The sequence below is a fragment of the Ichthyophthirius multifiliis genome (assembly GCF_000220395.1).
Source record: "Ichthyophthirius multifiliis unplaced genomic scaffold scaff_1120509251352, whole genome shotgun sequence".
Lineage (NCBI taxonomy): Eukaryota > Ciliophora > Oligohymenophorea > Hymenostomatida > Ichthyophthirius > Ichthyophthirius multifiliis.
This window is the reverse complement of record NW_004085957.1, coordinates 33,378-55,496: the sequence shown is the minus strand read 5'-3', so window position 1 is coordinate 55,496 and position 22,119 is coordinate 33,378. Positions and strand designations below refer to the sequence as shown.

Below are 22,119 nucleotides of genomic sequence, written 5' to 3'. Positions count from 1 at the left end.
CATTTTTTATAGAAATATTACTATTTTTATTTTTAATATTATTTAAATTAATATGTTTTTCTTTAAAAGAATTATAATTTATCTAATAATTTTAATATTATAAAAGGTATTTAATTTTAAAAGCAATCAAATTTAAATAGCCAGTATGTAAATTTTATTCGCTGTAAAAATATAATTTTAGTTAGCATAATCATTAAATTAAATATTTATTTAATAAAAATAATTTAAAAATAATATAAATAAAGATAAACATTATATCTAATAATTATATTTATAAATATTTATATAAATTGTAGTATGTTTTAATTATTATTATTTTTGATTCTTTTAAAAAAACTTAATCAGAAAAAAAATAGCCTTTCATCATTTTTTCTGGCTTTTTTTTTATTTAATAATATATTTTCAAATTAATATATGTATATTTGAATTATTTTATTTATGTTTTTTATTATAATTTTTAAAAAAGAATACAACAAATTTCTGAAGAATTTGACTTAAACCTTAATTTTTTTTTTAATTATATATATATTTTAGGGTTTATTTTTAAGGTTTAAATAAGTATGAAATACATATGTTTAAAAAAAAAAAAAATTCATAATATCTATATCCACTTTATCTTATTATAAATTTATAAGTTATAGAACAAATCATTATAGATAAATCAATGATTTAAGTATATTGACTTAAAAATAAATTTAATAATATAAAAAACATTAATTTTTTACTGTAATTATTATATAAAAAAATTAATACAAATGAAAAATATAAAAATAGCTTTTTCCTAAAATAAAATAAATTAAAAAAAATAATAATAATATACATATTTAAATATGATATAAACAAAAAAGACACAATCATTCTTCTTTAATAATTTTTTTAAGTTATTCAATATTCCTTTCTATTTTATCCGAAATATTAAACTCTTATTTTTTAATAGAATTAGCTTTTTCAAACCAGAAAAGTGATTTTTCGAATTTTTTTCTATGAAAAAAAGTCATAGCAGTCCAAAAATAAAAATGTTAAAATAAAAATTCATAATTTTTCTTTTCTTTTATATTTTCTAAAATACTTAATAAATCTTCAATTTCGTTATATTTTCTTAGAAAACAATTTATTACAGCCACTATTGTACAAATTATTATTTTTTATTCCATTTTTTTCTCTTCTTATACTAGTTTTCTTAATATTTCTTTCAAAATTAATCTTTATTATATTAAATTATTATCCTATAATTTAGATGTGTATTTTAATAAATAATGCATTTCGTATTCTATATATTCCAAAGATTCCCTTTATAAATATTTCTCAGCACATTTGGCTATATCTTCAGAATATTTATTCTATGTATTCGACAATTTGTATTACATAATACATATTCTTAGCCATGCTTGAGCTTTTTAGTATTGTTTTTCATGTGCAAATTAACATATTAAATGCATTATAGATTATATTTTCAAGGGAAGTTATATTTTTTCGTTTTTTTATGTTTCAAGGACTTTATTTTCTATTTCATAAATATAATTTTAACTTAAATTGCTATATTTTTATATAAAAATAAAATATAATAATATATTTAAAAAAATAAAATAAAAATACATAAATTTATTTTATACATCTTCTTAATTTTTAAGTTTTTTAAAAATATTAAATTCTAAACTTTTAATAATAATATTTTCAAGTTAAAATGTATTTTTATTCCATTTCATTTATAAAAAAGAAAGCCAACAGCTCTCATAAATAATCATATTTATATTATTTTCTCCTTTAATTTCTATAGTTTTTATTAAATTGTTTTCTGCTTTATTTAATTATCCTTCATGAATATAAATTGTGCTTTAAATCCATTTAAAAACAAGGTTTTCTTTATTTTCTTATTCTACTTTATCTAATAAATCTTTTATTTTTAATTTATAGATATTATTGTTTTTTTCTGAATAATATAGACTAAGTATATAAATTGCATATAATGAACGTATTCCTTTATTTTCAATACATTTTTACATGTACATAATTCCTGTCTATTATAAAAATATAAACAAAAATTAAAATAATATTTAATTAGAATAAAAAAAAAAAACTTAAATTTCAAATAGATGACCAAGCATTTTAAGAATACTCTAAATTTTTAAATTAGGAATAAATGAAAAAGCCGAAATAAATAAACCTTTTCCAAAATAAAATTTACTTAAGATAAATTGAATTTTTTATTATTATTCTTTATTTTATATATTTATTAAATAGTTTTCTTAATTTTCTATCTTATTATAAAATTTCCATGCTTATTAGAATTAATACAAACAATTAAATTTATTTTTTAATATATATTAAATAATTCCTTTAATTAAATAAATTTCAGCAGAACTTATATCGAAAAGGCACTAATCTACTATATTTATTGTATTATTATAGTTATTAATATTATTATTATTATTATTATTATTATTATTATTATTATTATTATTATTATTATTATTACATTTTTCATTTGCTATTTCCTTTAAAACTATATCAGTTTATATATATATTTATTCTAGTTTAGTTATTTTTCCGTTCAATGATACTTTTATTAATTAAACATCTATTTTAGTAATTAGGAACAAATATTGAAATCTAATATTAATATTAATATTTTCATTGTTTTTTTTTTAGAATAATATTTAGTTAATTTCCTATAAGCATTAATTAAGTTTATTTTCTTATATAAGTTTTAAAAAACGATCAAGTTCTTCGAAAAATGAAATGTTTTTATTTATAATATTTTATTTGGAGTTTATTTTTTCTTGTTACTATTAGTAATTTTAGTATTCTTACAATTCTTTTTATTAAAAATAATCAAAAAGTAATTAATTTTTTTTAATATTATCTAATTTTTTGTTTTAATTAATCTCATTTGCATTAAAATTGAATAAATTTTCGCTTTTGGAATATTTATGAAATATTTATTTTTAATCTTTTTCATTATTTTATTTTCTTTTTTTTTCTACTGGAGGAGATATTGATTTTGTATTATAAAAATTATAAATATCTTAATTTTCCTCATTATTATTTAATTCAATGTATTAATTATTCTCATTTTATTCTTCGAAATTGTAATAATAATCATTATTATTTAATTAATTCATTATAATTTCGTTATTTAAAACTTATGTATTTAAATTATATAAATTATTATTATCTTTTTCTATAAAATTATCAATTGAGGCATTTATTTCTTTCGTCTTTTATTTGTTTTTTTATTATAAAAAAACCTCTCCAAAATATTGACTCGAATTCTAAAAAACCATAGATGAATATTAAGGGTTTTTAAAACCTTCATCTATTTCTAGACAATATTCTTATTATAAATCAATATATTAAAGACTTTATTTATTGTTTCTTTTTGAAGAACTAGATTATTAAAGATAGAATTTAGATTAATTAGATTCTTTAGATACTTTTTTTTCTTTTGTTTATATTGGCATTTATAAAGGAGTTTTGTTTTCACAATCTTATATCTTAATGGAGTTTTATTCACTTTTGTTATCCAAATCTAGTTATATATTTTAAAATTGACTTTTATTAATTTCAGTATTAAATTATGTTATATTACTTTCAAAAGATATTTTATTAAACCATTTTTATGATTTTTTCTTTAAAAAAATTTATCCTGTAATGTATTTTAAATATTAAAATAATAAAATATTTTCTTAGTAATCTTCTGTTATTAGCCAAAATTAGAAATGTTGGATACTTCCTTAAATTTTTATAGAAAAAAAATTTTTATTTGCATTTTAGGTTTAATCTAAGTCTATTTTTAATAAAGCATCAGTCAATTCAAAATATCCTTTAGGGTTTTCGTTAGATTTATGTTTATAATAATTAAGCTTTTTTTCTTTTATTTAGTAGAAACGAGTTGTTAAGAAGCCTAATATTTTACCTTTTTTTAATAACTTCTTTTTTCCATTTTAAAATAATTAGTTGATTTTCTCTTCTAATTATTGTCTAAGTCATATAAATAATTAGTTTGCATTAGAAAATGTATTTAAAATTAATATTGTAGATTTATATATTAATATATATAAATTAAAATAAATATATAAATATATATTTATATATATATATATACATATTTTATATATATATCATTGCAAACTAAAAATAATAATTTCAAAATTTAATCTAAAATTAAAAAAATATCAATATTATTAAAAATAAATAATTTTGTTATTACATAAAAATTATTGTATATATTATATCCTTTTTCTAAAATAATATAGTCTTTATTATTAATACTTAAAATTTTAAACTCTTTTATTTATATTTTAAATTTATAAATTTAAGATTAATATCTCTTAAAGCTATATTTTTTTTTATTTATTATAAAAATATATTCAAAAATGTAGGTTTTTTAAAGGATAAGTGAAGGGAATTCGAAATAAACAAAAAGTTAAGGTTTATAAAAATAAAATAAGGTTTATGTTAAAGAAAAAAGGCAATGCAAAAAATAAAAATATAATAAATTTTTTTAAAAAATTATACATATAGATTATGTATTATATAAATATAAAAACATTTTACATTAAAAAATACATAAAATAAATTTAATTAAGATAAAAAAAAATAGTTTGTATATATAATAAAATTCAAAATAAAAATAAAAAACAAAAAATCAAATAGATCCATAATAATTATCATTTATTTATTAATTATGTGTATTACTAACTTCATTATCTTTTTCGAACATATTTTTAATTTTGAATTCAGAATCTTTTATACTATTACTTTATTAATTTTAATTATATATCGGCAATTATTAATATTAATTTGCAAAAGAATACATTTTTCTACCTATTTAAGTAGTAGAAACCATTGGTAAACCCGCGAAGAAACCCAAAATTTTTTAAAGGATATTTTTCCCATAAACGAATCCATCAAAACTTTAGAAAACAAAATTATTCCAAATAAAGAACATAGCAAATGCAAGGAAACACGCTATAAAAAAATACTCTAAAAATCCAAAAATCAATCCTACTTCTTCACCATAGTTATACGGACATTCTTTTAGGAAAAAAAGATTAATATCTTTAAAATAAGGTAACGGAATAGTTAATTAAATTTCCGAAGTTCCTTTATGAAGACAATTATATTCTATATAGATGGATTTTTTTTCTACTCCAATAGTTCCCCCATTGACCAAATCACCTTTCAAAACAGGTTAAAGAATCTATTCGTCATAATTTAATTAAGGAGAACTGATTTCTTCAACTGGAATAAGTTCCAAAATAGACTAAAGTACATCTAGTTTTGTTGAGTCTTTATTATTTACGAATTTTTCTAAGTCTTCATCAGAGAAATTTTTATCATTTAGCTCATTTTTGGTGTCTACCATGTAAATATAGAAAATTGAATAAGTGAATTTCGATGGGATTTTAAAGACGAAATTTTCCAAATCCTAATCAAAATAAGAAGCATCTTTTAAAAGTCCTTCCTAGACAACTGTTTGGTTATATTTATGGGCAAAATCATATTCCATAATAAGTCCTTTTCTATTTTGACGGGGATCACCACATATACGATCCCAATAAATAGTAGTTTTTTAATTTTCGCATTCCTTAAAATTTCCTTTAATAGTAAAATTATAACGGATTAATTTACCACCGTAGTTCTTGCATTTATAATTTATTCTTATGGAATATAAACGACTGTTTTTGCCATTTTTTGTTATTTTTTCAATTTTGAATGTACTACTAGCGAAATTCTTATCTCCAAATTCTAATTAGAAATTTTCTTCGGTGAGTTCTTGTTAAGAATATATTGTTATATATAGGTAATCGAGGTCTGTGGAATTTGTATCCATTAATACTGGGGTTTGCTTTTACAACCATTGAGGGTATATGTAACCACTTTTGACGACTGTGTCACCCGATTTCATTTCAATGCTTATGTTGACGTTTTTACAGCCTTAGGATTGGATTAAGGATGGAAAAATTAATAATAAAACTAAAAATATTTTTTAAATTATGAACATTTTTATTATTATTATGATATTTTATCTTTTAATATAATATATTAATTAATTTTTATTATTTTAAAGATATTTTTTAGAAATAAATACTTTTTTAATATTTTTTTAATATATATTAAAAAGGAGTAAATGCATTTAAAAATATAAAAAAATAAGAATTAATATATATATATATGAAATTTAGATAAGTATTTTATTTATTTTAGAATTAAATAAATATGATTAAAAATTATTTTATAAAAAAAATTTAAATATAAACTATTTTTATTATTATTTAAAAATTATAATTTGTTATTATATATATTTATTACGAATTATAATTAAATTTATATATATTATATAAAAATAATATTTTTTATTTATTTTTAAAAATAAAATGTATATATAAATTATTTATTGATTGTATAAAATAATAATATATTTTTTTTAGAATTTGTATTTAAGTCACCGAATGTTTATATAATAATAATATATGAAATTAAAAAAATAGTTTAAAATAAATTAGAAATGAATAAATTAAAAAATTAATATATAATAAATTTTAATAAAATATCGTATTTTTTAATTTTTATTTACTAAAAATATTTATTTTTAAAAAATTTGTGATTGTATTTGTCTTTTTTATCCATTAAAATAATAGAATTTTTTTTTTATTCCTTTTAAAATAGTGACTATTTAAAATTTTGGATGTTTTTTTATATCGGATTATACTCTTATTTCAAATTTAATTTTGGATATAAATTTCAATTTTAATTTGTCTAATTTCTTTGGGTTATTAAATTAAAAACATTATATTTTATTAATAAAATTATTACTTTTTCGATATGTTATATATATATATATATATATATTATTCTACATCAGTTTAATATTTTTAATAAATTGTTTTGTTTGTTAATTGAAATGTTTTTTTAATTTTTTAGTTATTTTATTTACTTTTATTATTATAAGCTGTTTATTTTGAGTTTTTTATATTATATAATTGAGTTAATATATTTTTTCTTATTTGCTAAAAATGACAATTTCAATTTTTTTTAAAAAACAATTCTGTAATTATCGTCATAAATTTTATATTTTTTCATTCTTTTTTTTGAATAAAAATATTAATTTAATTAATTTTGTAATTTTATTGTATATTTTTTTTAGTGGATAATAATTAAAATTATTACATATATAATAAAATATAAAAAAATGAATTTTTTAAAAGGTTATAACAAGGAGAAATTTTTTATAGGAAGATCAATAACACAAGAAGATTATTAAAACTTAATAAATAATTATTTATTAAAAAAGCCAGAAAACTCTGAAATATATGAAAAAGTTTTCGGGAAATAAATATATAATAAATTAAATGATGAATAAAAATAAGTATTTTCAGAATTTTTAAATAATATTTTTTTTTTTTCATATAATAATGATTTTGATTATAATAAAACTTCATGTTTAATGAATATTTCGTCATATTTAATAGAACTAATCTATACTAAACAGTATATGTAGTAAGAATTGTTATAAGTTTTCTCATAAATATTAAGTATGCATAGTGTACATAAGCCTCCAGATTCAATAAAATTATTTAACTAAAATGAATTTTAATTAGTTTCAAAATTTTATATAATGAATGGGTTTTTTTAGTATTTTGATCTTTATATTTACACTTTTTCATGTCAAAATAGAGAATTCGAATTATAAAGCAAACTTTTGTATAATTAAAATGAAATAGAACTAAATAATATTAATTAAGGGGAACATATTTATAATAAGATTGAAATTAGTAAACATTATGAAGATTTCTTATTTGATAAATAATACGGAATGAGTTTATATTAGATTGATGAGTATTTTTTTTAAATATATTTATATATTAAGTAGCTTTTTTAGATATATGAAATTAAATGATATTGGAGATGTTCCTCCAATTTTACATATGAAATGGATGGAATAATAAAAAACTAAAAAAAGGAATAAATTAATAAATTAGGAATTACAAAAAGAAATCGATAAATTAAATGATGCTTTTGAATAAAAATTATATAGTAAAATGCTGAGTTTTAGAAAAAATTACAAGCTGGACTTGATTATTATTAATAATAATATTTTTATATAAAAAAATTTAATTATTAAGTATTTTTCTTAATTTTTAATCAATTGTTTTTGTTTTTAAAAAATTAATATAAAAATAAATAATATATATTTATTTATAAAAAGTACTAATAATTTTAATTAATATTTTGAATTATATATAATTATTTGTCTAACAAAATAAAAAAAAGAAGAAGAAGCAAAAGACATGAGCAAAATTACAGCCGAATTAATTTAATAATCAAATTAAATAATTAATCCTTTAAGAGAAAGACATTTAGATTTAAAAGGTTACACTTAATTTACATACAATAAATAATAAAAATGCAATAACTCTTTAAAAAAATAATTAAAATATATATATATATATATATACATAATTTACATTAATTTAATAAATTAGGATTAAAAATATATGTAATAGAAAATTTAGGAGCGACTTTGGTAACGATATATAATACTTAATATTTTGTCGAAAAGTTTTCAAGGATTTTTTTGATTGTATTGATATGAGCGACAATGAAATTAAAAAGTTGGGTAATTTTTCAATACTATTAAGGTAATAATACAAAAAATTTTATATATTTTTTTTTTAAAAATATAGATTAAAGACATTAATCTTAAATAATAATAAAATTTCAAAATTATCAAGAATTAATGAGGCACTTCCAAATTTAGAAAACTTGTGTTTAATGAATAATAGAATTACAGAATTAAAAGAAATTGACAGTTTATCTGGATGTTAAAAATTATAAAGACTTGTTTTATATAATAATGTGGTTACATAAGTAAAATTTATATTTTTTTAAAAAATATTTATTATGGATATTATTTAAGGCTCCTGATTTTAGACTTTATGTTATTTCCAGAATACCTAGTTTAAGAATGTTGGATTTTTAAAAAGTTACAAAATAAGAAAGAGAATAAGCACAAGCTAAATTTGAATTCTAACCATAATTGAATAAAATCGAAGATTAAGAAACAAAATTAGCAAAGGATAAAAAAGAAAAATTAAGAGTATATGCATTTTTATTCAATTATATAAATTTAATTTAATATAATTTTATTATATTATAATTTATTTAATTTAATTTAATTTAATTTAATTTAATTTAATTTAATTTAATTTAATTTAATTTAATTTAATTTAATTAATTTAATATATATTTTTTTATTATTATCCAAGTACTTAATTGAAAATGCCTAAACTGCTGAAGAAATCAATAGAATTGAATTACTTTTAAAATCTAGTGAATTAAAAAATTAATAATTGCTTGAATAGACATTATAATAATTCAAATGATTTATATAATATTATTAAAAAAATATTAATTAAAAAAATAAAAATATCTATTATATTTTATTTAAGATAAAAAAATATTTTAAAAAATTTATTAATTTATTTTATTTTTTACTATAGAAACAAAAATAAAAATATTTTAAAATTAAAAAAAAATTAAATATTTTATTTATTGAATTATTTTTATTAATATAAAAATACATGAATACTATATATAAATTAAAAAAATATATTGTAAAAATTTATTATTTAAAACAAGATAATATTATTATTTTTTTATAAAAAAATTATTTTGTTCATTTTTAATCATATTTATACATTATATATAACTTTCATCCTATTTACTTGAATATTTTCAACATATATTATATGATGTAATATTTTAATATATATATACGTCATCATCATAAATATTAAAGAAAAATAAAAAACAATATTATATAAATTTTACAATGTTTATAAATTAAAAAGTAAAATTAATTAACAAAAAAAAAATATTATAAAAAAAAAAAAATGGAAAGAATAGTTAATTTAAATAACTAAATACAATAAAATAATACAACTAGTAAAGAAACACTTACAATAAAAGACAAGAAAGGTAATAAATAAAATTTACCTTTATTTAAAAAAAATAAAAATATTATTTTTTGTAAAAAAAAAAAATATAAAGGAAATTAATATGAAGTAAAAATTTACAATAACTCTTATATTAAAGCATCTGATTTAGAAAAAGTAGGAACTAAAGATGAAGGAGTTTTAAGAAGTTACGATCCTGGTTACATGAACACAATTAATTGTGTAATAGAAATAATATATATATATAAAATATATTTTTTTTTGAAAAAAAAAAAAATAGACATCAAAAATATGTTATATTGATGGTGATAATGGGATATTAGAATATCGTGGATATCCTATCGAATAATTAGCTGAAAAATCTACATTTTTAGAAGTTGCATTCTTACTAATATATGGAGAATTACCAACAGCATCCTAATATTAATTTTGGAAGCAAAAGTAAAAAAAAAATATTCTAGAAAAATTTAAATAAAAAATAAAAAAAAAAGAATATAAAAACATTCTTTTGTACATTAAGATGTAAATGGAATGATGAAAAGCTTTAGATATGATGCACATCCAATGGGTATGCTAGTATCTACAATTGCTGCTACATCAACTTTCCATCCAAACGCTAATCCAGCATTAGCAGGATAGAACATATATGACGATCCAAAAACGAGAATAAGCAAATCCATAGATTAATTGGAAGCATGACAACTATTTCTGCTAATTGTTATAGACATAGAATTGGTCGTTCTCATAATAAGCCTCATCCAACTCTTGATTATGTTGAGAATTTCCTTTACATGCTAGATAGATTAAATGAAAATAAATATTTACCTCATCCAAAATTAGCAAGAGCTTTAGATGTTTTATTCATTTTGCACGCTGACCATGAACTCAATTGTTCAACTGCTGCTGTTAGGCACTTGTGTTCTTCTGGTGTTGATGTGTATACTTGCATTTCAGGAGCAGCTGCTGCACTTTATGGACCTAAACATGTAAACATAATTTTTTTTTTTTTTTAATTTTAAAAAATAAATAATAAGGGAGGTGCTAATGAAGCTGTATTAAGAATGCTAGAATAAATTGGAAAAAAAGAAAACATTCCATAATTTATTTAAGATGTAAAAAACAGAAAGTAATTACTTTTCGGATTTGGACATAGAGTATATAAAAGTTATGACCCAAGAGCAAAAATTATAAAAAAAGTAGCGGAAGAAGTATTTGAAATTGTTGGAAAAGAACCTCTTGTCGAAATTGCTATGGAATTGGAAAAAATAGCACTTCAAGATGAATATTTTGTGAAAAGAAAACTATATCCTAATGTTGATTTTATAGTGGAGTTATTTATAAAGCTATGGGATTCCCAACTGATATGTTCCCAGTTTTATTTACTATTCCTAGAGTCGCAGGATGGCTTGCCCATTGGAATGAATTTATTACTGATCCTGAAAACAAAATTGTTAGACCAAGATAAAATTACTAAGGATTAGCAAACAAAAATTATGTTGATATTAATGAAAGACCTGAAGTATTTTTTTTTATTTGTTTATTTAATTTATTTTTTTATATATTTTAGAAATAATCATATTTGCATTCTATAAAAAGCACAGCTACTAAAAGAAGATAAAGTTCTAACGAATATTTATAAGAATAAAAAGAAAATAAAGCTGCTAATAGGGTATGAAGATTTTTTTTTTATTATGGAGATAAAAATTAAAAGTTTTAACAAAAAAATATGCATTTATTTCATTTTTTTATTTTTATCTTTATTCAATAAATAAAACGAATTTTGTTTTAATTTTATTTTATTAATATTTAATTATTTCTATATAAACTTACATATTTTTTTTAATAAAAAAGTAAGATTTTTATATAAAGTTTGAAGTGAGTTATATTTTTTTTTTTAATATATTTTTTTAAAAAAAAGAAAGTTATTTTTACTTTTAATAAAAAAGATATATGTTTCAATAAATATAGATAGATAATTTATAATACATATATTCAACCGAATTTATATATAAAAAAGCTAAATTGATTAATCCAAAATTAAATGACACATTTAGATTCATAAGTAACAAAAGATCCAAAATGTCTTCCTTTTTTTATAAAAAATAAATAAGTAAAATCAAAACAATGTTATTTTTTTAATAATTCAACCTACTACAACATGCCATGTTCCTCCAAATTTTTCATCAAATTATTCCTTTAGACTTTATGCTACATCTTTATAATATTTCAAATCTCCTTTATATACCAATTCTTTATTTTTTAAAAAAATCTTTTGCTATATTACTATAAAAAAAAATATTTTTACTAATTGCTAATTCAGCTTTTTCAAATGCAAATTCTTTCATTTCTGTATTCATGTCTGCAAAAATTACTACTGGAGGCTTTATTTCTACTGAAGAAATAATTATCTGCTCCTTTTAGTTTTAACTTTTATTTACTGCACTTTATAAAAAAGATCCCTTTGCTTCAGTATTATTATCTGTCATTTTATATTTAATAGTTTTGATTTATATATTTTAATAATTTTTTAAATAATTATTTTTTTAAATAAAAAAAATAAGTATATAATATTTTATATTTTTTTAAAATTCCTATTTAAAATAAATTACTTTAAAAAATTTAATATTTTCAAGTATAAATAATATGAAAATCAGATATAAAAAATATATAATTTATTCATTCATTTTGTTGTTTTAAATATATATCAAAAATCTAATGGTAATACAAAATGTAATTATATTATATTTTAAAAATTAATATAATATTTTTTTTAAATTAAAAAAAAATTTTTATTAGTAAAAAAAGAATAGTAGACTAAATTATATTAAACATAAAAATATTTTAAAGTAAGAATTATTATATAATTTTATAAATAAAATACTAATTTAAAGATAAAGTAATATTTTTAATAATATATATCTATATGATTAATTGATTAAATAGTTTAATATAAAAAATCAATCATCTTAATTTTAACTAAAAAGAAAAGCAAAAGTATTTAAAATAAAAGAAACTTTTAATTCATCTTGAAGATTTTTAAAGCCAATAAAAAAATAAACACTATTATCTACATTACAAATAATTTTAAAAAAAAATTCAGAAAATTATAAGTTATTTTTGTTATTTTCTAATTAAATTTATAAACCCATCTAAAAAAAAAAAATATATTAAAATATATATATTATATATATATATATATATATATAATATTATATATATATTTTTATATATTTATATATATATTATAAAATTACTTTATAATTTGAATTTCCACTTATATAATCAAATTCCTTTTCAGGATTTAAATCTATTAAATTTGGAAAATAATTTTTAAAATCACACGGATTTTTTGTGAATTTTTAATTTATTTCTTTTATTATTATATATTTATTATATATACAATTTTTAAATTTTTTTTTAAAATTATCTTTATCATTAAATTATTTATATTCTAACATTTTGTTTATAGTATTTGGTAATGCTATAAAAATTGGTTAACTTCCGCTTTTTTTTATTTTTTTTATTTTTTAATATTAAATTTACATATAACTTATTATTATAGCCGATATATAATATGGTATATCATCAATTTTTATAATGATTTCTTATCTTTTTTATTTTTTAGGTTCTATTTCATCGATAATTTAAGGAAATATGCTTTATATATTTTATGATAATTCATTTGTTATAATGGTTTTTATATTTTTAATTGTTTTTATGCTTTTATTTAAATAATAAAGTTATATTTTAAATAAGTTTCCATCCTTTTTTTGTTAAAACAAAATAAAATTATAATTAATATTTTTTTTAAAAAAAAAGAATACTTTTTATTTATCATATTATGTAACAACTCCAATTTATAAATTAATATCTTCATATATGGGATATTTAGATTTTAAGCAAGATGCTTTAAATCTATTTAATTTAAGAATATTTTGAATTATTAATTAAAAATATTTTTAATCAAAGTATATTTATTCTCCTTTTATATTTTTTTCAAATTCTATTTTTTTGTTTTAGTTTTATTCTTAATTAATATTATTTTTATTTTATAATGGATGAAGTATTTCCTAATATATAAAAAAAAAAATAAAATTATAAAACTATATATACTTTGTAGGAATCTACATTAGAAATAATTGATTAATTTAGTTTTTTAATACTTTCTATTTCTTCTTTTTTATCTTTAAATACTACTGAAGGTATTGAAATTCCACAGCATTCATGATCTTCAAAAACTACTTTTTTAGGCGAGGTTAATTTGTTATTTAAATGACGATCGCTATTTTATTTTAAATTAGAATATTATGTGCAGTTATTATAAGTTTCAAATCCATTATTGATTTAATATTAATTATCATAATGGATAATTTGATTTTATTCATTAGTTACATAATAATATTATTATGTAAATTATTTTAAATAAGTTTAATTTCATTATTATTATTAATTATTTTGTTATTAAAATCATTTTAAGGCTAAGGAGGCTTTTTGCTATTATTAAAATTTTATAGTATTAACTTATTATTTGTTAATATTTTATTATATACATTATTATCATTATATTCCTTATTAATTAAATTATTATTTATTTGATTATGTTCTTTATTAATAATTAAATTGTAATCATAATTATTATTAATTTAAATTTATTATATATTATTATTTTTAATTATTTCTTTATTATTATACTAATTATTTTTTAGATTATTTTCTTTATTTAAATTTTGATTATTTAATAATTAATAATCAAATAAATTTTCATTTTTAATAATTTTATTATTATCAATATTTTTTATAATATTATTTTATATTATTTATTCATATTTTAATACTTTATTATTATTTTCTTCATAAAAAATAGTATCCCTATTTTAAGTTTTTAAATTTTCATAATTAAACTAGATTTTATTATTAAATTCTTGCTTTTCATTTTCTGTATCTTTCAATGGACTTTAAGCACAACTATTGGTTTAAAATCCTTATGACTGTATATTCGTTTAAACATTATTTTATTCTTAACTAACACTTTGTTTAATATTACTAAATATCTTTTAATTTTTTTATTAAAGTAAAGTTTGTTGGCTTTAGACTCTTTAATATTAAAACTTTTAATTTACTCCAAAACTATTTTCAGGACTTATAAATACATTTTAATCTTTTATATTTAATAGATCTATTGATTATTTTAAATACTTACAATTATCCATTTCTAATTAAAAATATATAAATATATATATATATATATATATATATATATAAATTATATGTATTTATTTTTACTTGATTAAAACTTTCCAAATATTTTAGGAGACTATACTATTTTTTATCTTATCTATTATATTTCTTATTATTATTATTATATTTATTTTTTTAATTATTCATTTTATTATTTTAATGTTGTTATTATATTATTATTTTCAATATTTAATTCCTGTTCTATTTTTTATAAATTCTTAAATTCCAAAAGATCTTAATTTTCTTATTTTAAATTTTCTAATTCGTTTTTATAAACTTAAATTTGCTATTCTAATATTTATTCATTATTAATCTTCAATTATTATTTTTCTTATTATAGTTATATAATTTATACTTATAATAAACTACAATCTTAAGTTAAATCTTCTATATTTTTTGTTATTTCCTTGTTTTTTCTTCTAAATCTTTGATTGTTTGAGTTTAGTTTAATTTATTAATTTAGATTATTGTACTTTATAATTCTTATATTTATTGTTTTAGAACTAAGTTTTCTTTTTTTAAACTATTTATTTTCTCTTTTTCATTTAAGCTAACAATTCTTTTTTCTGAATTTTTTTCAATATTTAATAATGAGCTATTATAAACTATGTTTTTTTTAATATAAAATATTTATATATTTTTTTTTAAAAAAAAAGAGTAAAAACTTTTAGAAGATCTTAAAGGGATTATATGTTTTTCTATATTTTAATTAAAAGCAGTTAAGAATTTTTGAGTTAAATTTGATTTTAAAATATTATTTTAAGTTTCTTTTGTTTATTATTTTTCTAAAGATTATGCAAATCTATTATTATGTATAGGCTTTTCTTGTTAAAATGAGTTTTATTTTTTTAATTCTTACAATTAATAAGATTCTTCTTGAAAATAATTACAAGCTTTTTTAGTTAAATTTAATTCAATTGTTTATTGTTATTCGGGTTATTATTATAATGATAAATTTTTATATTTCTTAAAGAAAAAATTCAAATGATTGTTTTTTTCTAAATCTTATAAATCTTAAATATAAGTTTAAAAATATTCTTAGTATTAAATAACTGATTGTAAATATTTATCTGAATAATCTTGATCATCAAATAATTCAGAAATTAGTGTTTCAATATTTAAAATAGTAATTTATTATTAAATATTTAATAAATCTATATTTTTTTTTTTTAAAATATATATATATATATATAAATATATATAATATATATATATAGATATATATATTTATTTTGTTACTTTTATAAAAATCATTTTGTTAATTTGAATAATTATTTATTTGTTAATTTATTTATTCAATTAGTTTTTAACATTTTATAATTTATATTTGATAATTATTATTCAAATTTTATTATTATTATGTTTTTATTTAATCTAAATAGAATTAATTTTTATTTTCTATAAAATTTATATTATGATTTAATAATTCTTAATAAAGTTATTAAAATTCCTTTTTTTCATTTTATGACCATATTTTTATACATTCCAGTAATAATTAATAGAATTTATTTTAATAAGAATTTTATTATAAAGTATCTTTTAGTTTTTTTTTTTATTTTTAAATTTTAAATATTTTTACATATTATATTTTACTGCACTTATTGTTTTCTAATTTTTTATTTTATTCAAGAATAATTTATTTTATTATTGGAATTATTTCACTTATAATTAATTCTTATATTTATAAATTTTTAACATCCATTATATCTTTCAAAAGCTATTTATTTAATTAGTAAATTACTTTTTATTTTTTATTTTTTTAATTTTACTTAAACTGTTAAGTATGCTTAAATATTATCATGATCTTTTTTTTAAATTATTTATTTTATTTCTTATATAAGCTAAGTTTAATTACTAAATTTTTTTATAATAAATAAACTGAATATTATATAAATATTACATTTTATTTATTGTAATTAATATATAAAATATTGAATATTTTCTTAATAAAATTATTCATCTTGTAAACATTTAAATAATTAATTTAAATTCATTTTTTTGACGTATTAAAACTTTTCTTATATTTTATTTAATTTTTTGTTCAAAAAATAAATAAATTATTTTTAAATATTATAAATAATATTTGTTTTTTATAAATAATTTTCTTACTTTTTAAAAATATAAAAATATGAATTAAATCAAAATATATTTAAATAATAAATTTTATAACAAAAAAATTCAGAAAAGATTTTCAAACTTTAAAAACATATATAACAATTTAAAATATATTATTTATAAATAAATGTTTAAAAAAAATAAACTAAAAATTATTTGAAATATCATATTATAATAATGATTGATAAATTAATATATATATATATGGAATAATTTAAAAAGTAAATAATATATATATATATATATATATTCAAATTTAAAAAATTATAATATAATTTATCATAATATTATATAATTGTTTTCAAAAAAATATACAAAATGTAATATTAATATAAAATTTTATAAATATTAACTAATAATAAATAATATTTTTTTTGAATTTAAATTTATAAGGTTTTATATTAATTATAATAAACATACTATTTTTATCTTTATTTAAATTAACTGAAGAATATTTAAACATCAAACAGAAAACGAAAAACATTAAGAAAAAATATCTTAAATAAAAAAAATATATAATTACACAATAACATTATTTTTTTTTAAAAAAATTAAAGTAATATACAATATTTAAACACTATATAATACAAATTAAATTAAAAATAAATAAATTAAATATATATATATATATATAATTATTAATATATAATTATTTTTGCATTAATGTTCTTTTTTTTCAAATATAAACTTTTTCTATTTTTCCAACTGATCTACATATAGGGCATTTCTATTAACCATGTCTTTTTAATTCATCTGTACATTTCTAGCATCCAAATAAATGGTTACAAGGTAACATTATTCTATTTGCAAGTCTTTAACTACATATCTTACAAATTCCTGCCTTTTCATCATACAGGGTATATAAGATATTATGATATATTTGGTTTTTACAAAAAATACATTAAATTTGTTTTTCTGGAATTTCTTTAATATCAGTAGAATAACATGATTTACATTTTGAACAATTAATAATGAACTATTTCTTATTTTTTATTTTATGATTTATATTTATAAATTTATATATTTTTTACAGTTTAACAAAATTGACATTGTTTATCAAAAATATTTTCTTTTTCTTTAAATTCCATTGTATTTACTTTTTAGCATTTCAAAACATAACACTTAAATAATAATTATTCTTATTTGCATTAATTATTATTACAAATTCTTAATCCATAATTCATTTATAATTTACCTTTTTTATATATTATTTTAACAATGTAATATATTTTTACTTATTTATATTTTTATTATTAAAAATTCTTATATTATATTTATTACAATTTATGCATTTATCATAAGAAAATTCTATTTAACAATTTGAACATAAAAAACATCTTTTTTATTATTATTTATTTTTTTAAAAAAATAAAATAAAAAATTTGATTTAATACTTTCCCAATTAGCAATTTTTAGAATCAAAAATTTATGGCTTTAAACATTTCGGACAATTTTAAAAAGCTAATTCTATTAAACATTAATTACAATTAATTTAATCTCCAGGAATTAGTTTACATCTATAATTGGTGAATAGCATTATTTATTTGGACATATTATTTATTAGAAGATTTTACCACAACTTAAATTATTACAATATATTGGTAAACTCATTTAATAATCAGATTAAAAATAAATACTTGTAGAACAACTAGGACAAGCAATCTTTTTTTTTTATAAATTAATAAAATATTTATTTAATATTATTTTACTTAATAAAATTATGATTCACAATATATACATTCTGTTGGTTCTCCCATTTTATATTTTTGTTAATCAGAATAAAAAATATTATATTTATTACATTATATAAATGGGCACCTTAAAAATTAAATCTTTTTATCACATTAGTTATTTTCACATTTTATTAATTAACCTTAAAAAAAAGGAGTTTAGCTTATTACTATATTTCCACAGTCACAAAATAAAAAATATGTTTTATTTTGACATAAATTACATTATTCATATGAATAAAAATTTTCTTCTATGTTTATTTATGATATTGATAATATGAACTTGCCTAAATGACACTTTTAGCATTCTATTTGATGTGCTTATTAAACTTTATAGAATTTTGAATTAAAATCATTTTATATTTCTTATTACATAATATTTAATTTTAAGATTTTTTTTATTTTTATAAAAAATTTATTGTAATATAATAAAATAATATTGTAATAATTAAAAAAAATTAATATTAATAATATATATAAATATATATATATATATATATATATATATATATATATATATATATATATATATTTATTTATATTCTTTTTAGACAATTTCTTAAAATTTTTTATAATTTTCAATAAAAATTATAACAATTAAATGCTCTTTTTTTTTTATAAAAAAATATTAAAAAAAATCAATTCTTATTAAAATTAAATTTTAATATAATTAAAATTAAAAAAACATTTTTAAACAAATAAATATAATTTAAAATTTTCTAATTTTAAGATTTGAAAACATAAAAATTAAAATATGTAATAATATTTTTTTTTTATCAAACACTCAAATATATGTTATTGATGTTGCATAACTTACAGAGGAATCTTTTTTATTTTTAATTTATTCACTTTATGCATAATGTAAAAATTTTGTTTTTAATTATTGTTTGTATTTTACACTATTATTAAGAACCTAAAAACAATAAAAAACATAACTATATATTTATTTATTTTTTTAATAATTTTTACAGATAAGAAAACTGCAATAGGATGTCTTCCACAAATTGTATTTTCTGTATTTTCTAAATATTAATTAAAGTTACTATTGTCATGTTTTTCGATCAAACTCATTCCTTGTTTATCTAATTTTTCGATTGATTACCATATTTCTCCGTCAGCCTTGTTATAATAAGTATACTAAAATCTAAAAATAGAACTCAGTATGTAAATGATAAAACTAATAAATATACCTTGATCCCCAATGGCAGAAATCACTTGAAATAATAAAAACGGTATTTTCATCATCAAAAAATTAACTTAATATTTATCCGTATTATTTTTCTTATTAAAAGTTTATATTTCCAACCATTATAGGAATAAGTGTAAATGGTTTACTATTTTTAATGAAATTAAAATAAATATATAAAGAAAATAAAACATTACGATCCTAATTGTTTTTATATATAAGGTAAATGCATTTCTAGTGAATGTTCATCTTCTTCGTCAGATTTATTTAATACTTAGAATTATTCAGTTTATTTTAATTATTCGATTACTTATAATATTTATTTATTCGCAAATATTAAAAATAATAAAATCTATGTATTTTTTTATATTTACTTTATTTATCTAAGCGAATGCTTCCTAAAGGAGTATCGTAAAAATCTAAATCTGAAGTTCCACAAGAATTCAGATAAATATGATGACAAGGTCCTAATAAAAAAACCCTTAGACTATTTTTTTTTTTAAAAAAAAATATATAAGTTTTTAAAAACATATAAGTTTTATAAAAGCATATAAGTTTTATAAAAGCATATAAGTTTTATAAAAACATATAAGTTTTATAAAAGCATATAACTTTTATAAAGCATATAACTTTTATTTAGTTACTTATCTTATGGGCATAAATATTTGTAGGACCATGCTGCAGTTGGACCACTATAATAAAAACCTGCATGACTGTGTAAAAATAAAATGAAAATAATATTAGAAAATATTAGTTTTATATTTACGGTCCTATTATCCCTTTAATTTATTTAATATCCTAAATTTCAACTTAAGAGTTTTATAAATATTCATTTAACTCTTAATCTAATTTTTATTCTTTTTTTTTAAAAAAGTAAATATTAAATATTGTTATTATTATTATTATTATTATTATTATTATTATTTTTATTATTATTATTATTTAATAATATTTGATTGTTATAATTAATTTTTTTTTTTTTTATTAAGTGCTTTTTTTTTATATTTGTATATATTTTTTACTATTTCCTGTATACCATGAATTTGCGTGTGATGCTAATCTAATTTTATTTGTTTACATTTTATAGTTTTTGCAAATTTTTAATTAAATATCTTTTGTAAAAATTAATTATAATTTAATTTTAAGAAAGCTCATATAATAATATTAATTGCTTTTATTTTTAAATTAAATTGAAAATTTATATTTTATAAGATATAATTTTTGAAATATAATCTGAATAAAAACAATAAGTATGTAAAATAAATTATTTATATATAATTTATTTAATTTTTTAATTTTTTTTTTTTAATAAACTATTTTTATAATTATTTTTTATACTTTGAATATCTTTCAATATTTAATATTATAAAATATAGTATAAATAAAAAAAAATGGATATTTTATTTACTTTTAAAAGAAATAATTTAAATAATATAATTAATTTTATAAAGTAAAAAATTTTTATATTAAATTTTTTATTTAAATAGGTTTAAATAAATATTCGAAACGAAATAATTATAAAATTTTCAAATAAAATAAAATAATGAAATAATTAAGTATAAAATTATTTTATATTAAAAAAAATTTACTTTATTGATATATTGAATGCATTTGATACTTAAACTTTTATTTATTAAATTAATATCTAGGATTTTCTATGCTTCGAATAATATTGATATTCTTAATTTTTAAATAATATTTTAATAATAAATTCAAGTAAAATTAAATAAATATAATAGGTTTAATTTAGCCTATTTTTATTTATATATTTTTTTTTTAAAAAAAAATATATATGTATAAAATATATATTTTTTTATATATAAATAAAAATATATACCTATATATATATATATATATATATATGTATATATATTATTTTTATATATTT

General features: G+C 15.7%; 7 protein-coding genes across 7 annotated transcripts, besides 29 other annotated features; 4 read left to right on the top strand and 3 right to left on the bottom strand. All coding sequences in view use genetic code 6, as the record gives it.

Annotated features, from left to right (window-relative positions):
• Positions 1-2,398: 2,398 nt before the first annotated feature.
• Positions 2,399-2,475: a microsatellite.
• A 372-nt stretch (positions 2,476-2,847) lies between these two features.
• Positions 2,848-2,892: a microsatellite.
• A 1,150-nt stretch (positions 2,893-4,042) lies between these two features.
• Positions 4,043-4,122: a microsatellite.
• Positions 4,123-5,001: 879 nt separating this feature from the next.
• On the bottom strand, positions 5,002-5,911 carry IMG5_187670 (hypothetical protein; the record flags this gene model as incomplete). Its single annotated transcript, XM_004027158.1, has 2 exons — positions 5,002-5,037; positions 5,153-5,911. 2 exons carry the CDS (start codon positions 5,909-5,911, stop codon positions 5,002-5,004), a joined length of 795 nt encoding a protein of 264 aa, XP_004027207.1.
• A 2,326-nt stretch (positions 5,912-8,237) lies between these two features.
• On the top strand, positions 8,238-9,389 carry IMG5_187660 (small nuclear ribonucleoprotein polypeptide a, putative; the record flags this gene model as incomplete). Its single annotated transcript, XM_004027157.1, has 6 exons — positions 8,238-8,376; positions 8,490-8,530; positions 8,575-8,645; positions 8,691-8,874; positions 8,924-9,103; positions 9,273-9,389. Coding segments are annotated over 6 exons (732 nt in total), but the record flags the coding sequence as incomplete, so codon positions are not given.
• Positions 9,131-9,247: a microsatellite.
• A 7-nt stretch (positions 9,390-9,396) lies between the features above and the next one.
• Positions 9,397-9,429: a microsatellite.
• Positions 9,430-9,865: 436 nt separating this feature from the next.
• Positions 9,866-9,899: a microsatellite.
• Positions 9,900-10,661, top strand: IMG5_187650 (hypothetical protein; the record flags this gene model as incomplete). Its single annotated transcript, XM_004027156.1, has 4 exons — positions 9,900-9,984; positions 10,057-10,184; positions 10,243-10,403; positions 10,454-10,661. 4 exons carry the CDS (start codon positions 9,900-9,902, stop codon positions 10,659-10,661), a joined length of 582 nt encoding a protein of 193 aa, XP_004027205.1.
• Positions 10,662-10,733: 72 nt separating this feature from the next.
• On the top strand, positions 10,734-11,255 carry IMG5_187640 (hypothetical protein; the record flags this gene model as incomplete). Its single annotated transcript, XM_004027155.1, has 1 exon — positions 10,734-11,255. One exon carries the CDS (start codon positions 10,734-10,736, stop codon positions 11,253-11,255), a length of 522 nt encoding a protein of 173 aa, XP_004027204.1.
• Positions 11,256-11,307: 52 nt separating this feature from the next.
• Positions 11,308-11,637, top strand: IMG5_187630 (hypothetical protein; the record flags this gene model as incomplete). Its single annotated transcript, XM_004027154.1, has 2 exons — positions 11,308-11,481; positions 11,530-11,637. 2 exons carry the CDS (start codon positions 11,308-11,310, stop codon positions 11,635-11,637), a joined length of 282 nt encoding a protein of 93 aa, XP_004027203.1.
• Positions 11,490-11,528: a microsatellite.
• A 310-nt stretch (positions 11,638-11,947) lies between the features above and the next one.
• IMG5_187620 (hypothetical protein) lies at positions 11,948-12,448 on the bottom strand (the record flags this gene model as incomplete). The annotated part of the gene is made up of 3 exons (XM_004027153.1): positions 11,948-12,049; positions 12,111-12,212; positions 12,268-12,448. The coding sequence occupies 3 exons, from the start codon at positions 12,446-12,448 to the stop codon at positions 11,955-11,957; spliced, it is 378 nt and encodes a 125-aa protein (XP_004027202.1). The 3' UTR covers positions 11,948-11,954.
• Positions 12,447-12,489: a microsatellite.
• Positions 12,490-12,687: 198 nt separating this feature from the next.
• Positions 12,688-12,737: a microsatellite.
• Positions 12,738-13,124: 387 nt separating this feature from the next.
• Positions 13,125-13,184: a microsatellite.
• Positions 13,135-13,209: a microsatellite.
• Positions 13,210-14,483: 1,274 nt separating this feature from the next.
• Positions 14,484-14,683: a microsatellite.
• Positions 14,568-14,629: a microsatellite.
• Positions 14,611-14,683: a microsatellite.
• Positions 14,684-14,727: 44 nt separating this feature from the next.
• Positions 14,728-14,780: a microsatellite.
• Positions 14,764-14,811: a microsatellite.
• A 373-nt stretch (positions 14,812-15,184) lies between these two features.
• Positions 15,185-15,223: a microsatellite.
• Positions 15,224-15,282: 59 nt separating this feature from the next.
• Positions 15,283-15,375: a microsatellite.
• Positions 15,299-15,361: a microsatellite.
• A 999-nt stretch (positions 15,376-16,374) lies between the features above and the next one.
• Positions 16,375-16,427: a microsatellite.
• Positions 16,428-17,942: 1,515 nt separating this feature from the next.
• Positions 17,943-17,969: a microsatellite.
• Positions 17,970-18,539: 570 nt separating this feature from the next.
• Positions 18,540-18,570: a microsatellite.
• An 883-nt stretch (positions 18,571-19,453) lies between these two features.
• Positions 19,454-19,511: a microsatellite.
• A 4-nt stretch (positions 19,512-19,515) lies between these two features.
• Positions 19,516-19,587: a microsatellite.
• A 281-nt stretch (positions 19,588-19,868) lies between these two features.
• On the bottom strand, positions 19,869-21,311 carry IMG5_187610 (memo family protein, putative; the record flags this gene model as incomplete). Its single annotated transcript, XM_004027152.1, has 7 exons — positions 19,869-19,958; positions 20,015-20,379; positions 20,429-20,540; positions 20,606-20,718; positions 20,876-20,944; positions 20,998-21,088; positions 21,254-21,311. 6 exons carry the CDS (start codon positions 21,309-21,311, stop codon positions 20,160-20,162), a joined length of 663 nt encoding a protein of 220 aa, XP_004027201.1. The 3' UTR covers positions 19,869-19,958; positions 20,015-20,159.
• Positions 20,503-20,548: a microsatellite.
• Positions 20,743-20,867: a microsatellite.
• Positions 21,117-21,174: a microsatellite.
• A 682-nt stretch (positions 21,312-21,993) lies between the features above and the next one.
• Positions 21,994-22,082: a microsatellite.
• Positions 22,018-22,117: a microsatellite.
• Between the last annotated feature and the right edge of the window lie 2 nt (positions 22,118-22,119).